The 16,021-nt window shown below is 48.0% G+C and overlaps 1 protein-coding gene across 3 annotated transcripts in view; it reads left to right on the forward strand.

The window, feature by feature from the left end:
* The window catches only part of FLNB (filamin B), a 530,593-nt gene that overhangs the window by 278,628 nt on the left and 235,944 nt on the right, over positions 1-16,021 (forward strand). For all 3 annotated transcript variants that reach the window (XM_078661490.1, XM_078661488.1, XM_078661489.1), the window contains exons 17-18: positions 325-415; positions 725-894. In XM_078661490.1, coding sequence (XP_078517616.1) covers positions 325-415; positions 725-894 — 261 coding nt within the window. The remainder of the gene's footprint in view (positions 1-324; positions 416-724; positions 895-16,021) is intronic.

A 16,021-nucleotide genomic window follows, 5' to 3' on the forward strand; every position in this document is an offset into this window, starting at 1 on the left:
ACCTGCACAAATTTAGCAGAGACTACAGTTACCAGAATTGAAATGAGCTAATTGGGTTGGATAAGCTACTCACAGATGGATTTGGGTAACTTTAGAGAGCTGTGTTGCACAGCCAGATTTGTTACGGGCGAACGCATTTATTTAATGTGATCGTGAATCCCTGTAGGCGCTTGGCAAGCTATCCCAAGCAGTTTTTAGTAGGAGGATGAGACAAACCAGTACGAAACAGGATACTTCATCTCAGCCTTAAAATAGACGCTGGCAGGTAAATTCTGAACCTGTGCCCAGCTTGGCAGACTGAAACATTGTTTTTTTGTAACGCAGGAAATTCCATCCAGCCCCTTCCGGGTCAAAGTGGACCCTTCTCACGACGCCAGCAAGGTGAAAGCTGAAGGTCCCGGGCTGAGCAAAACCGGTAAGATCTTATTTCTGCGTGTTGATTGAAAAATATTATTTTGGAACAGGTACATCGGTACAGTACAAGCTGCAACAGATCACTGCTTGGATTCTGTTTCTTGCGAGCTCAAAGTGAGCGGTGAGGGCAACGGGCGCCGAAAAGACTATTTATGGACGTGTTACAATCTTTACGAGATGTACTTGCTATGTGTTTTTTAAGTGATGGACAGCACAGACGCCTTCCTCATACCTTGATGTGCGGATTCAACAGAGCACCAGTTGCTTGCATCCAATCTTTTGACTTGTTTTGCTTTGTGTCTCAATCTAGGCATTGAAAACGGGAAGCCAACCCATTTCACCGTCCACACCAAGGGTGCCGGCAAGGCCCCCGTGGATGTAAAGTTCAGCGGCCCATCAGATGGGGACGCGGTGAAGGACTTCGAGATCATTGACAACTATGACTATTCCCACACGGTTAGATACACTCCAGTGCAGCAGGTAAATACATGTCTTTCAGCGAAGAGGCGACTAAATATGTCATTGGTAAACAATACTGTTTGTCAACAAAATGTTCCATCATCAAAGCTATTCCTAACTGCATCACTTAACTGTTTGTGCGACTGCATATGTTGTTGCATCAGTTTAACAACGGTGTCACATATCTGTGCACTTGCACAAAGTGTAGGATCAGTAACTTCTGGGTCGCCTGCTTATGAGTTCTTTGTCATCTCTTGTTTGCCTGTTTAGGCGTTCCTGTTTGCTTGTTTAGGTGTTCTTGGTTGCCTGTTTGGCGTTCTAGGCTACCTGTTAATGCGTTCTTGGTTGCTTGTTTATGCGTTCTTGGTCAACTGTTTGTGGGATTCCACAAGCTGTAGCATCAGCAACGTCTATTCGCCTGTTTGTGTGGTTGTGTGTTTTTTGTATTTTTTTGTACAAGGTGGACCATCAGTGTAACTTATGGCTCGTGTGCACGTGCGTTCTGATTTGCTTGTTTGTGTGGGGGCATAAGGTGTAGCTTCAGTAAATTCTGGGTCGCCAGTTTATGCGTTCTTGGTCAAATGTTTGGGTGATTGCACAAGTTGTAGCACCAGTACATTTTGAATCACCTGTTTGTGGGATTGCACAAGCTGTAGCATCAGTAATGTCTGCGCTCCTGATGTGTGCCTGTTTTTTGTACACGGTGGACCATCAGTGTAATTTATGGATCGCGTGCATGGGCGTCCTGGTTTGCTGTTTGCGTGGGGGCACAAGTTGTAGCATCAGTGCATCATATGAGTTGCCGATTTGATAACTGTTAAGAATAATTCCCCATTTATTCTATATAAATTTATTTATTTATTTATTTATTTCTTTATTTCGGCCATTTTGGCCATAAAAGTCACATACATACACAGAAAATAAATAATCAACAATATGCATGACAACAATTAATTTAAGAAATGGTACTTGGGGAAAAAATAGTTTTTACATTTTCATTTTTTTAAAACATTTCATTAAAATTTGAAGGTTTTGTAAACATGTACACCTATCCAGCTCAAAGTACCTGTCCGTGTTTCTTACGGATTATATAAACAGAATAAAGAAATTTACTTATGCTAAATACAATGTACTGGGTTGAATTACTTTTCATGATCCTATAGGCTAAAGAGCAGGATCTAGTCCCCAAGAGATTACACATTGGTTTTAGCCATTTCTTTCTAGCATTCATGTATGCACTACAAACAAAGAACATGTGAACCTCGTTCTCTATGCAGGCATTGGAACACATAGGGCAACACCCCATTTTAACGTTCGATTCACCCAGCCTTTTTTTTTGTGCCCATCGTTCTGTGTTGTGGTTCAACATAAGTATCCCATATCTAAACTTTAAATAGAGGGTCTTTGCGATGGGTGGCTCTATTTCGTCCAGGAAAAATTCGAAGTGGAACTCATCCTTAAATGATAAAAAAGCCTGAACTGCGGACCCAACACTACTTCCTTCCACTATTTTTCCACTCATGTGAGTCCAAAAGGCTCGCTTGACTATTAGGTTCGAGGAGATAGGCATTTTATCAGGAGTCTCCCACATTGAATATAAGCCCAGGAGTGTAAACCATTTTTTAATGTGCACTAACCATTGTATGGAATTGAGAGAATCAAGAATCAACAGTTCTTGTAGACCATTTCTATATTCTATCAGCTCCGGGGTGGTCCAAAGCCTAACCCAAAATATTAGTGGTCTTAAGATAGCAAAGTGATCTGTTCTCTTAAAATTCAGGTCAAGTTGAAGGGGTAAAAGAGGTGTACTATTTGGAACTCTTACAATGGCACGCATGAACTTATTGTCCATGCTCTGAAAACTATTTTTTGCCCAAGGGCCCCATATCTCTGCTCCATATAAGACAGCAGATTGGATTTTAAATTTAAAAAGTTCTAAAACAGGGGTTACACTTTTGCTTGTGCTGGCATTCATTTTGCATAAAATCGGCTTGACATTTTGAGCATATGATATCTTACTTTTCTCGATTTGGGCCTTCCAACTTAGTTTCGAATCAAGTACGACACCCAAATATGAAAAGTTTTCTACGGTACCTAGTTTTTGATTGTTCAAGGTCAAAAGCCCTCTGTCTGGTATACTCGGATTTAGTGACATGCATTTCGTTTTATCAGCATTAATTTCCAAGCCCTTGGTCGAGCAATAGCAGCTGAAGGAGTTAAGGAGTGCCTGGAGGCCCTTTTTTGTTTGCGATATAAGAATAGTATCATCTGCAAAGAGCAGCGCAGGCACCCTTTCTCCATTAAGCTGCGGGGAATCATTGACACAGGCATTCAAATGTTCAGGGACATCATTAATAAACAAAGAGAACAAAGTAGGGGCCAGGACGCACCCCTGGCGAACCCCACATTCAATAGGAATATTGCGTGTCAACTCACCATTAGGACCCCACCTAACGTTTGCAAAATTATCAGCATGTAGCTCAACTATTTGGGCTAGGAGGCATCCCGGTAGACCAGCTTCGTTTAGAGTTTTCCAAAGCAGACTGCGCGGGACAAGATCGAATGCAGCCCTCAAATCAACGAAGGCTACATACAGGTGACCTTTTTTAATGTGCACATACTTCCAGATCAAACAACAAAATCGAAAAATTTGATCTATGGTGCTGGTCTTGCTCCTAAATCCAGCTTGGAATTTGGAGATTATGTTAGAATCTTCCAGCCAGTCGTTGATCCGAAATAGCAGGTGTTTGGCATACAATTTTTGTAACGTGTCCATTAGACTGATTGGTCTATAGTTGGAAGGTATCAGTCTATCCCCCTTTTTAAATATTAGCACAACCTCCGCTGCACGCCAACTATCTGGAAAGCTACAGTTTGAAGATAAGACATTGAACAAGCGGTTCACATAAGGGGCCCAGACATCAACGTCGTGTTTGTATAGGTCCCCCGGTATTTTATCAGGACCAGGGGCTTTGGAGTGTTTAAGTTCGTTGATTGCCCTTATTGTCTCCTCCAATGTAAAGTTAAGGGATTCAATAGGTGGAGGGGACCATATGTTCCTGGTATTGTCACCTTCATATTGTTTATAGAGAGATGTAAAGTGAGTTACCCAGGTCATCTCATCCAGGTATACATCTTTCACGGCTCTCCCAGCATGCCCCCCATTTGCCACCAGCCTCCAAAAGCCAACATTATCATTTGTTTTTGCAGCAGCTAACATTTCAGCCCAAATTGATTCATCCCAAAGTTTTTTAGATGTTTTTTGTACACGTTTATATTCTGCCCTTGCGAGTTTAACTTCTTCCTTTGCTTTGTTTTTGATAGCAAGCAATAAGTTTCTTTTTGCAATCCTGCATGAGTGGTCATACCAAAGTTTTCCGTGAGTGGCCACTCTTGTGTTTTGTTGCTTTTTTCTTGGCATTTTTGACAGACATGTTTTTATTTCCTTAAAAAAGACATCATGGAGTTCAATGAAATAATCAAAGTGCTCAGGTAGGAAGGTGAGGTCAACTATATGTGCAAATGTTTGCTCGAAAAGAGAATACACCAACGCTAATGCCTTACCATCCGCCAAAACGCGAGGCCATTTTACTGCACGTCTATTGTTATTTATGTGGACGTCCTCACACATGCTTCCGTGGGTGATCTCAGCTGATGTTGGGATGGTGTCACTAACCATGAGCACATTGATGTAAAGTTCCAAAGGATAGTGATCACTTTCCCCCCTACTTGTCACTTTCAAATCAATCAAAAAATGCCAGATGCTAAGAGAAACGAGTACAAAGTCTAGGTTGCTTTTGGCTTTGGGGAAGGTTGCTTGTTTTTGCATGTCCGATGGGAGGCGGCCATTACATGCTCTAAGACCATGGTCTACAGTTAATCTTAGAAGTTGGCCCGCCAAGATCGAATATTTGACAACTTTTGAAGTCTCAAGCTGGGGAATTTTAAACGCTTGGTCTTCGTCTTCAAAAACATCAGAGATGCCCGGAACAGGTTCAAAATTACAGTTTAAGTCTCCTCCCAAAATAACCGGGGTGTCTCCAACTACATTATTCAAGAGGAGATCCAAGGCTTCAAGTGTTGACGAAACCTTGGAATGGCCGGTCGGTCTATTGTAGACATTGATGATATAGAATTCAGTTCCATTGGGGGGAATGATCCTTAGGGCCAAGATGTCTGAGGTGCCTGTAATCAATAAATTCAACCTGCATGACCAGAGTGATTTTTAGCCAAATAATTAGACCCCCTGATGGTCTTCCCCTGTCAGACTGAACTGCCTTGGTACCATAAGTTTTAAAACCAACCCGGTGTGGAACTTCAGTCGCCCAGGTTTCTTGTAGCAGACAAATATCACAGGAGTCAATATAGTCTGCCCAGTCGGGGTCTTTTAAATTCTTACCAACACCTGCAATGTTCCACGATAGAATAAATAGACAAGGTGGTATGCTCTGGTCGTCAGGGAGAAGTTTGATTGCACGTTGTTTAGGTACACTGTCTAACTGGAAGTTTGGCATGTCTTTCTCTATATCTTTTGCTCCTTCTCCAACGACAATATCAAATCCCCCGTCCGGATCACCCCTAACTAGTCCATAACATAAATTTCCAGCTATTGGTGATAATTCCATTTTCTTATGGTTTGAGGTGGTCCTATACATCCTATCCTCAGTAACCTAGTCATCATCATGCAATTGTAGGACATTTGTGAGATGGAGATTACCTTTATCCATATTACAGAAGGTGTCATACAACTTAGAGATACAATCAGGCATAGGTCCAAGTCAATCAACTGCATCCAAACAACTGAATCTATTGAAAGTGGGGATGCCAGTCCACATGTTATAATTACCCTGTCTGGCCAGATTAGGTGCACAGCCATAGTACTGATTGACGGGGTTCAACTTGGGACCGTATTGAATGGATCTAGGTGGAGGGTAAAAAAAAGATAGGGGCCTGACTTCGATGGGATGTGTTGCACCATACGATTTCCAGTTGCAGATCTGTTCAACACTGTGGGGTTCCTCAAAGGATATAACAATACAATCGCCCGTGATTGATTTGATCATAGGTCCTACCCACGGTACCCTCCGAACCATAAGGATTTTACTTTTCATCTGGTTCGGAATGGGTATGTTAGTATTTTTTTTTTTTTACATTTTATTTTTGTTGTTGCTATCACATGTTATACATTTGACAACAATCATTCTGTAGAGCAGCGTCAACATTCAGCTGCCTACGATTAATAGAGCAACTTTTTATTTTCCCCCCCCCCAACATAAAACTTGCTACTTCACGGGTTGCATTGATTGAGCTCGCACTGTAGGCTATTGCAGCATTGGTGTGTATACATTCGTTCATCAGCCCTAAAGCCAGTCTCTAATAATACCATTCACTCTTCTAGGCCTGTCCCCCAGTTCCCGGGGTCATTCTGTGTCTCGGGGTCCTCCTCCTCCCCCTTCAGTGCACCAGATCCTCCTCGTCCCCTGAGCTATCCCCATCCTCCTCTTCAGGCAAAGGTTCACAAATGTCCCCCCTGTATGTGTTCCATGGTATCCAAATTCTGTTCCATTTACGTGGATTATGTCTCTGCTGATATACTGCCCTCTCTGTCACCATGAGCATGTCCATATTCCTGCACCACTGCGCTAGTGTCGGTGCCTCTAGTGCTCCCCAATTTTTCGCGATATCTCGCTTCGCCATCATTACGCCAATGATCACCCACCCCTTTGCATTCATTGTTAAATCTGTTGGGCCCCATACATTCAGGAGACAAATTCTGGGGTCAGGCGTGAACGGGTTCTGGAGGGCTTGACCGATCGTGCGTGTGACACGCCTCCAGTAGTCCTGTATGATTGGGCAAGTCCATATAGTGTGGAACAGTGTACCCTCCTCTCCACATTCCCTCAGGCAATACGGGTGCTCTGCTCTGTGTATTTTGTATAGTGTAGTGCGTGTGTAGTAGACTCTATGCAGTACTTTGAGTTGGACCAGCCTGAATCGGGTGGAGATGCCCGCCTCTCTGGGCGACGCCAGGGCTGCGTTCCATTCTGCCTCATCCAGGCCTCCTACCTCATCCACCCAGTATCCCTTCAGCCTTTCAAGGGGATCCGGTAAGTTGTTCATCAGTTTGCGGTAAGTGAGGGAGGTTGCACTGGATTCCATGTAGTCCGTAAGCAATCGGTCCTCTAACGGGGCTGATTCCGGAAGCGTCACCCCTGGCTCTAATACCGACAAGAGCGCGTGTCTAATCTGTATGTACCTATATGTTTCGGTCACTTCTAGGTTATATTGCTCCCTCAGGGTTGCAAAGGAGAGCACTCCATCCCTTGTCCATAGGTCGCCCACCGTAGAGATCCCAATGGTATCCCATTGGTCAAACCCTTTTGAGCTGCGCAGGTTGCCGAGGGCTTTGGCGTCCCACAGTGGCGTAAGGTTAGTGATCACTCCCTCCCACGCCAGCCGTCTTTGCGCCTTGTGCCAGATGGCTACTGTGTGTTTGGTAGGTCCCACCAACTTTCTCACTAGTCCTTTGTCGTAGAGTGGTGCCAGAAGGGTGGATGTGCCCAGCTGGTGCCTATCCGCCTCATATGCCGGATCGTCATGTGCCGCGTGGACCCATTGGTTGATCACCTTGAGGTGAGCGGCCCAGTAGTACAATTCGAGGTTAGGGAGGGCTATTCCCCCACTGTACCAGTCTCTGGTTAATTTCAATTGCGCCACCCTCGCCGGTTTGTCACCCCACAGGAGGCTGGATAATTGCGCCGCCACGTGGCGGAAGAGCGATGCGGGGACCATTGCCGGCGTGTTTTCCAGGATATAAAGGAAGCGTGGCAGCGCCATCATCTTGAAGAGCGCTGCTCTACCTAATAGTGTTAAGGGGAGATTTTTCCAGTGACGCACATCCGCCTTTAGCCTGTCCAGCTGGGGCTTGAGATTCAGGTCAACAAAGGTTGAGTGGTCCTTCGTGATCCATATCCCTAGGTATTTAAAGGAGAGGCGTTCTACGAGCAATTGGCAATCTTCAGGCAACGCTGACAGGTCGCCCTGCACCATGAAGATTATGGACTTGGACCAGTTAAGTTTATACCCTGAGGCTGTACCGTGGGTTTCGCACAGTGCCAGTAGGACCGGGATGCCGTTCGTGAGGTCCATGAGGTAGACGAGCATGTCGTCGGCGTATAGTGAGACTCTATCTTCTCAACCGCCTCCCCAATTTACGCCTTTCAGCAGGTGGGTGGTTCTAATAACTGTGGCCAGGGGCTCTAGTACGAGGGCGAACAGTAGTGGCGAGAGTGGGCACCCCTGTCTCGTGCCCCGCGCCAGCGAAAACTCCCGAGATACGTGTCCATTTGCGGTTACCCTCGCCACGGGCTCGGTATACAGTAGTCTGACCCATGATATGAACACCGGGCCAATACCCATGTGTTCCAGGACCGCAAAGAGATAGCGCCACTCCACCATGTCAAACGCCATTTTGGCATCTAGTGACAGTACCGCCGCTGGTTCCTCTAACCGCGGGGCTCTGGCCAGCACCCCGTGGAGCCGTCTCAGGTTCAGCGCCGTACTCCGGTGCGGCATGAAGCCCGACTGGTCCGGGTGTATCAAATGCGTCAGGTGAGGCAGGAGCCTGGTGGCCAATAGTTTCGCCAGGATTTTATTCTCAGCGTTAAGGAGGGAGATCGGGCGGTACGATCCGCAGTCCTCAGGGGGCTTGCCGGGCTTGGGTATCGCGACTATCGTGGCCGTGCGTTGGTCAGGGGGCAGTCGTCCCTTTTCCCGACACTCCTGGAACATATCAAGCAATGGTATGGATAACGTTTCGGACATACTTTTGTACCATTCTATCGGCACACCATTGGGGCCTAGTGCTTTCCCCGGGTGCAGTGCTGTTATGGCTATCTGTATTTCTTCCGCTGTCAGGTCGGATTCAAGCTCGTTACGTTGGTCGGGGGTGAGAGTGCGGATCGGTACTCCTATGAGCGAGCTCTCCGCCATCTCCCGCGTGACCTCATACTCAGGGGTGTACACGTATTGGAAGTGGTCTGCCAGGAGTTCCACTATTGTTGCCGGGCTAGAATGCAACTCCCCATTAGGGTCTTTCAGCTGGAGTATGGCCCTCTGACCTCCCCGCGCTTTCTCCAACCATGCCAGGAGCTTCCCTGCTTTGTCGCCCATGTCGTATACCCTACTCATAGTTGCTGACATATGTTCCCTTACTCTGTGGCGCAGAAAGTCGGTATGGCGCTGCTGGGCCAATCGGAGCGCGTGTTGTGTGTCCCCAGTTGGGTTCCCTTCGTGGTCCTGTGTTGCCTTGTCAAGTTGTCCCTCCAGACCTATCAGTTCCTGACGCCGTGTGCGCTTGTACTGCGCTATCACCGAGATCGCCTGCCCGCGGAGTACCGTCTTATAGGCCTCCCAGAGGACCGTAGGCGATTCCACTGAACCTACATTTTCGTCGAGATATGATCGTGTACTTCTCTTCAAGGCCTTGGCGATGCCAGGCTCTCCGAGGTACCCCGGGTAGATAGGGAAGATACGCCTACGGGTTCTTTCCGGACTGGAGAGAGTCAGTGTTAGCGGGGAGTGATCGGAGACCCCTCGCGGTCTAATCTGAGAGTCAGTGAAAGTGAGGAGACTCCCTTCCAATGTCATTAGATAATCAATCCGCGACAGGCTGTCGTGAACTGCCGAGTAATATGTGTATTGCCGGTCTACTGGGTGGAGTCGCCTCCATATGTCCACTAAGCCCTGTGCCTCCATGAAGTCCTGCAATTTGGAGTGTGCCTGTGTTTGTGTACGCGTTGGGTGTCTATCTAGGGAGTCTTGCGCCACTGCATTAAAATCCCCGCCCAGCACAAGGGCCCCCTCTGGAAGGTCTAATAGGAATCTACCTAGTTCCGTGAAGGCTATAGTGTGTAGTGCCGGCGGGATGTATACTGATACTATGTTAAGTGGTTTTCCCTCCCATTGTCCATGTACCGCTGCGAATCGGCCCTGTGTGTCCATTGCAACTGATTGGAGTATAAACCTGGACGAGCGGTGAATCAGTATCCCGGTGCCCCGGGACCCCTTCGTGAACTCTGAGTGGGCCACCATGCTATAGCCCTTCCTGTCCAGGGCCCTTGTGGCCGTGCCTGTGAGGTGTGTTTCTTGCAGTAGGACCAGGTCGGGATTTAGTCTTTTTATACTTTGCAGAACCAGCCCTCGCTTAATCTTGTCGCCCAGACCTCTCACGTTCCAGGACATGAGGCTCAACAGCGATTCCCGCCCTACATCAGTGCCCTCCCCCATCGTGTTCGTGTATGCGGACTGAGAAATCATGCGCAAGGAGGACCAGGAGGTCCGTGTAGTGACTCTGCGTGCAGCATCCTGACCTTAACATTCTGTGCCCATGCGCCCCTTCGTAGCAATTTTGACCCCGTGTAGAAATTAAGAACCATAACCCCATCCTACCCCCAACTCCCCCCCTCCCTGCCCCCCTGCTCAACGGACTTACAACTGCCCGCCCCCCCAACTCAGCAGAGTGCTTGAACCCAACCCATAACATAGTACTTGCTCGCTGGGGTGAAGGATTCTCCGAGGTCGGCGGCCCCCTCCTTGGCCGCGGAGGCCCTCAGCCCAGTGTCCAGGGCGGCATTCTCGGGCCGCGGCAATATCAGTTCAAATGTACAGTATCCGGGGATCACTGTTCTTCGTCATCGCCCCCCTCCTGAGTTTCTTGCAATGGCGAAAGTGGCTCCGCCTCGGCACCATTTGATTGCAGGCCTTGCTGTGATCCACCATTACGGTTTTTGGTTTGTCTGTTGGAGCGACGGGGGAGGCCTGTCGTCCGCCAACCCTCCAGCCAATCCTGTGCCACCTCCGGGGTGTCAAAAAACCAAGTCTTATTGTCGGCTACTACCCGAAGTTTTGCTGGGAAGAGCATTGAATAAGGGATCTCTCTGGCTCTTAGTTCTTTTTTGACCTCGAAAAAAGTTCTCCTTCTCCTCGCGACCTCCGCCGTGTAGTCTGGAAAAAATGCTAGCGTGGCGTTTTGAATTTTAATGGGGGGTGAGGTTCTTGCCGCCTGTAATATGGCATCTCGGTCTCTAAAATTAAAGAGTCGTGCTATAATCGGCCTGGGGTTAGCACCCGTTTGTCGGCGCCCTCCAGGGACTCTGTGCGCCCTCTCCACTGTGAAAAAATTGGAGAGTCCCTTAGGTTGTAGGTGCTGTTTGATTAAGTTCTCCACATATAGGTCCATCGACCTCGTGTCTTCCGATTCTGGCACACCAATTATACGGATGTTGTTCCGTCTCGAGCGTCCTTCCTGGTCATCAAGCTTGTCTCTCAGCTCCCTATTCTCTTTCGAGAGACGATCCATATTAGTCTGTATCTCCGACACATCTTCCACCAAGGCTTTTGTCACGATTTCCATCGTGTTCACTTTCTCCGTCATCTTGTGGAAGTCTGCCCGAATCAGCGTGATTTCGGCCGAGATTGACCCCACTGTGGCCTGCACCTGTGTGAGGGCCCGCATGACATCGTCCAGGGTAGCCTTCTTGCTCCCCGTCGCCTCCACTGTCTTGCCCACCTGTGTCCTGGCATCCGGCGGGGGTGTGGCGGGCTTCTCGTATGCGAAGCGGTCAAGGCGGGACTGCGTCGTGTTGTTCTTCGGCCCCTTTCCAGCCATTTTGTTCGTGGAGCCGTGCCCCTTACTCTCCTCCGGGGCAGCCCCTCGTCACACCAGTTTCCCGGACTCACACAGCGCGCAGTCCACTCTCGGTCGTGACCCTCAGGGCCCCGGTATGGCACCTCCGGCTCGCCTCCGGCCTTGTTACGTGGCGGCGTGGGGCCCCTCTGTTCAGCTATATGCGAGGCCGCTGGACTGCACTCTGCCCAACCTCGTGGTATCGACGGGTCGCGGGCCGCGGAGATGCCCCCTCAATAGCTGTTGCGCCGAGAGCTGTCTCGTTAATCCTCAGTCTCTTTCCCCTGCCGCTGTTGCAGTGTTTACCCCTCTCCCAGTCACCTCGGCCCCTGCCCGGGGGTAGTATTCCACTTAGTGTCTCAAAAGGGCCCCTGTGCCCGCTTGTGATTGTATTGCGCTCCCACACAGGGGGGGGGGGTTTGTGAGCCGTGTAGCGCTGTACCAGGCGGTGCTCCGCTGTGCAACGACGGTATCTACGTGTCCTCAGCGCTGCCTGCGCCAGTTCTGTGTGTAGGCCTTTGTCTTTGCCCCCTGTCGCAGCTGCCGGGGAGAGGGCGTCACGCTTAGTTGTATAATGGCCCTCGTGTCCTCTCGTGCGTGCAGTACGCCGGAGCCGTGGGTCGCTGTTTCGGGTGGCTTGTTGTCGCGTAGCGACGGTACCTGCTTTCCCTCGGCGATGTCAGCACCAGATCTGTTGTGCATGGGGACCCGGCCGGGTCCCCAAGATGGCGGGCACCGTTTCAGGTTCTTCCCCTCCGCACGTCCGTGCCTGATTCCTCCGGTCGCCTGATCCGTCTTCCGCCACTCAGCGCGGGGGCCCCCGGGGTCCCGCTCGGGGCTTTTGATGCCTGGACAGTTCTGCAGGATGTCGGGGATTCTCCCTCTCCGTAGGTGTCGCGGGCGGGCGCTTCCGGCGGCCCTCCGCCCAGATCGGCTCACTTCCTGCCGGCTCTTCGTCCAGGCCAGTGTCCGGCTCGGGATCCCCTCCGGGGCCTGCTCGGGGTCAGTGATATCTCGGCTCCCCGTTCACGGATTTTCTTTCCGCTTGGCCGTACCTCTGCCGCCCGGTCCTGGGCGTCAGTACCTTCCCGCTTGGGACATAATTGTCTCGGATAGCTAGTCGGATTTCGTTGGAGGCCGCTTCAGCCGCGGAGCTCTCCCTCTAGGCAGCCACCATCATCGGCTGCTGGCCCTGAACCGTGGGTATGTTAGTATTTAGCCAGAAAATGACTTTATTTTTTAGGGATTGGAAGTTCTCCTCATATTGGCTATCCAATTCAGGCACCCCTGTGAGAACAGCTACAAATGGACTGGCGTCAGGTGGCAGGTCTATATACCCTCCTCTAAAGTTGCTGTACGTATGGCTAGACTGGAAGGTTGATTTATGAGTGGTATTTACAAGAGGTCTCTCAGGTAAGAATTGATTGCTTGCAGGGGTGATATAAGGAAGTACAGGCGGATTGGATGGAATAATTTTTAAAGCCGGTACACTCTGATTCGAAGGGTGGCTAATGGTGTGAATTGGCAATTGTGATATATTATTATGACCATAACTTTTCTGCGAGGGTTTAGTAGTGGTATTTGCAGTTGTGGAAGTTAAGGGATCTGGATTTAATTTATCATTAGTGCTAGTTGGCTTTTTATTATTTATATTACTTACTATCCCCTCCTTTTTTTCCTGACCATTTGTTGGATTTGCGTTCATTGAAAAAACCGGGGGGGGAACTGGAGCTTGTTGAGGGGCCCCAGTCACTTCAGTACAATTAAGGCTCAAACTTGACAGGGTAATAACACTTTTCTCGACTTCCAGTAGCTGGTTCTCAATGCCAGTTAGCCGGACTTCCAATGGTCTAAGTAATGTCTTAAGCGTCTCCCACACTAATTTTAAAAATTCTTCCCTTCCACCATCTTGGTGTAACATATCAAACGAGAGTATTTGGCCCTCATGGACAGAATGGTCAACCAATGCAATAGAGATTTGCTCATCTACGCTATCATTAATGCTTTCTACGGTTACATCACGTATGGTGTTATCAACTAATACACTAGGTATACTTGGAGTACCCCCCATGATGTTATGTCTAAGTGCAACTTTTGCCTTTTTCCTAGCGTAGGCAGTTAGATGTTTGCGTTTTCTCTTTTGCTTTGATGGTAACTTAGCGAATGACAGACTTTTATTAGACTCTGTCTCGACCGATTGCTTACGAGTCACCCCATTTATTTTAACCTCAATACTCTTTATTGGAGAATTCAATAATCGCGGACTTCCAGATTCAGTGCTAACGGAAGGGCCAATGGGATCATGATTAATAAGAGGAGTTGTTTCCTCTACTGTTGAATGAACCTCGGCCAAAGTGATAATTGGTTTTGGGCCAGTAATACGGTCGGGAGTTTTGGAGGTAGCAATGCTGCCTAAGGAGGATTTTTTCATGAGAGCAAATTCAGTTGAAAGCCTCCTGGCACACTCTAATTCTATTGATACTTTGTGCTGAAGTTTAGTTATTTCATTATCAATAGAAAGACTGGTCCTGGTGATAAAATCATCTAGAGTGCCTGTGGCTTTTTTGGAGGTCTTTGTAGCCTTACTCCTAGTTTCACGAGATGACATTATGTAACAAGATTATAAAATAAACAAACAAAGCAGGGAAGCAGACTACAGAAACGCACAGATAAAAACCAAGAGAAATGGCCCGGTCCGGTCTTACTCGGTCTCTAACGGCCTAAAACGGCCCTGTCTTTGCCTAGTCTTCGCCCGGGCTGCGTCCCGCGCTGCGGGAGTAAGATAGTGTTATGTAGGAGGCGGTTTGGGCGGGGGGGCGGGCCAGCAGGGAGAGCGGACCGGAAGCTCTTCCTTGGTCTCACAGGGACTTCTGGGAAATGAAGTCCCTGCACGCTCGCAGCCCCGCCGGTTACCTCGCGCCCCTTACCGCCTTTCCGCCAAAGACCTCACGTGGACACCCACGCAGATTCTGGGACAGGGGCACACCAGCGAAGCGGCACCCGCGGAGCGGGTGCGGCGAGCAGTCAGCTGGGAGCCTCGTACGCCGATTCCAAAGTGCGCTGTGCTGATTCCAAAGTGCGCTGTGCTGTTAGAAGCCTCTCTCACGGATCCTTGGACCTTTTGCCACAAGTAAGTGTCCCCCTATATAAATTAAAAGCTCTGAAAATAAATCAATGTGTATATCTCTAGACGTGTGTGTATGCGCATGTGCGTATAATGCTTTGGATAAAGGCAATATAAAAGAGTATACATTATGATCTCTTTACATCCCTGAATAATATATGAAATCAAGCTCTTATTGCAGTCGTATACAAAAATATATAAACATTCGTTTAAATGTCATGACGAGAATGTTACCAACAATCGCATTAATTATACAGGAACGTTTAGAGACTGTTTATAAAACACCACCCCTCCTGAAATCTATACATTAGCAATCAACTGGTATAAAGTTTGCAATGTTGTGTGTCTGTATTGATACCAAGATATCTTTTGTGATTAAAGAGTTGAAAGTCGGAATGCAACCTTAGAAAAATTGTAATAAGTGGAGAGTGTAGTAAAAAACATCTGCCAAGTTTTCAAGTATATCCTTTTATAAAGTTACTGAGATTTGAAGGCAGAAGCTGATGAGTTTTCAACAAGCGACTTGAATCTAATTTCGGCCTAAAAAGTGATGTGAAGAGATGGTTTACGTTGGTGCTCTCTCAGAGACAAGGGGTGCAGGATTGCCTGACCTTGCCTGATTAAGTGTGAATAATTTTCAATAGAATCTGATTCTATATTTCATTTTAGCCACAGAGCTGTGTTCAGATTTCCTCCGCATGAAGAATAGTGAGTGCCCAGCCCTACAAATCACTCAGCTTGTAGCTGGGAGGTTTGACATCTTGCTGCAGTATTATTTCACTGGAGGTGTCGAGCAGGCTATGAAAACACCAGCTCATTTTGTGAGTAATGACCCAGCATTGAACAAAAATGTGCTTTGCGTGGGTAGAAAGATCCCGTGTTTTCAGAAGATAACTCCCTAGTGTTGGAGCCAGAAAGGTTGCAACATTGTTTTTGTGCTCCCCTAAATCTCCCCCCCCCTCCCTGCATGCCACCCAAAAGGCCGACAAGGTTCCTCTTTTTTTCACTTCAAAGGTTCCTCTTTGTAGATTGCAAAAACTGGACTATAAACCCCGCCTCTGAGTTTCAGGAATCTTTTTTTCTCTCCCTGACTCCTTCACTCGTTCAAAGCCTTTTGGATCAGAAGTCGGCTGCAACATTTTCTGTGCTATTTTCAGCAACTTCGTAAACGTACTTGGAGGGAAGCTGAGCCCTTTGTGGACGCCCCTCAGACGTAGTACGGAGTCGGAACATAAAAAGGAGTAGAAATGCGAGAAGGGATTAAAATAACTTGACAAGTAGTTAGTTAGAGGGAGGGGAGATTAAACATGTAAGGCTATATATTTTAAGTGGAAATC

This window comes from Lissotriton helveticus, chromosome 9, assembly GCF_964261635.1.
Source record: "Lissotriton helveticus chromosome 9, aLisHel1.1, whole genome shotgun sequence".
NCBI lineage: Eukaryota > Metazoa > Chordata > Amphibia > Caudata > Salamandridae > Lissotriton > Lissotriton helveticus.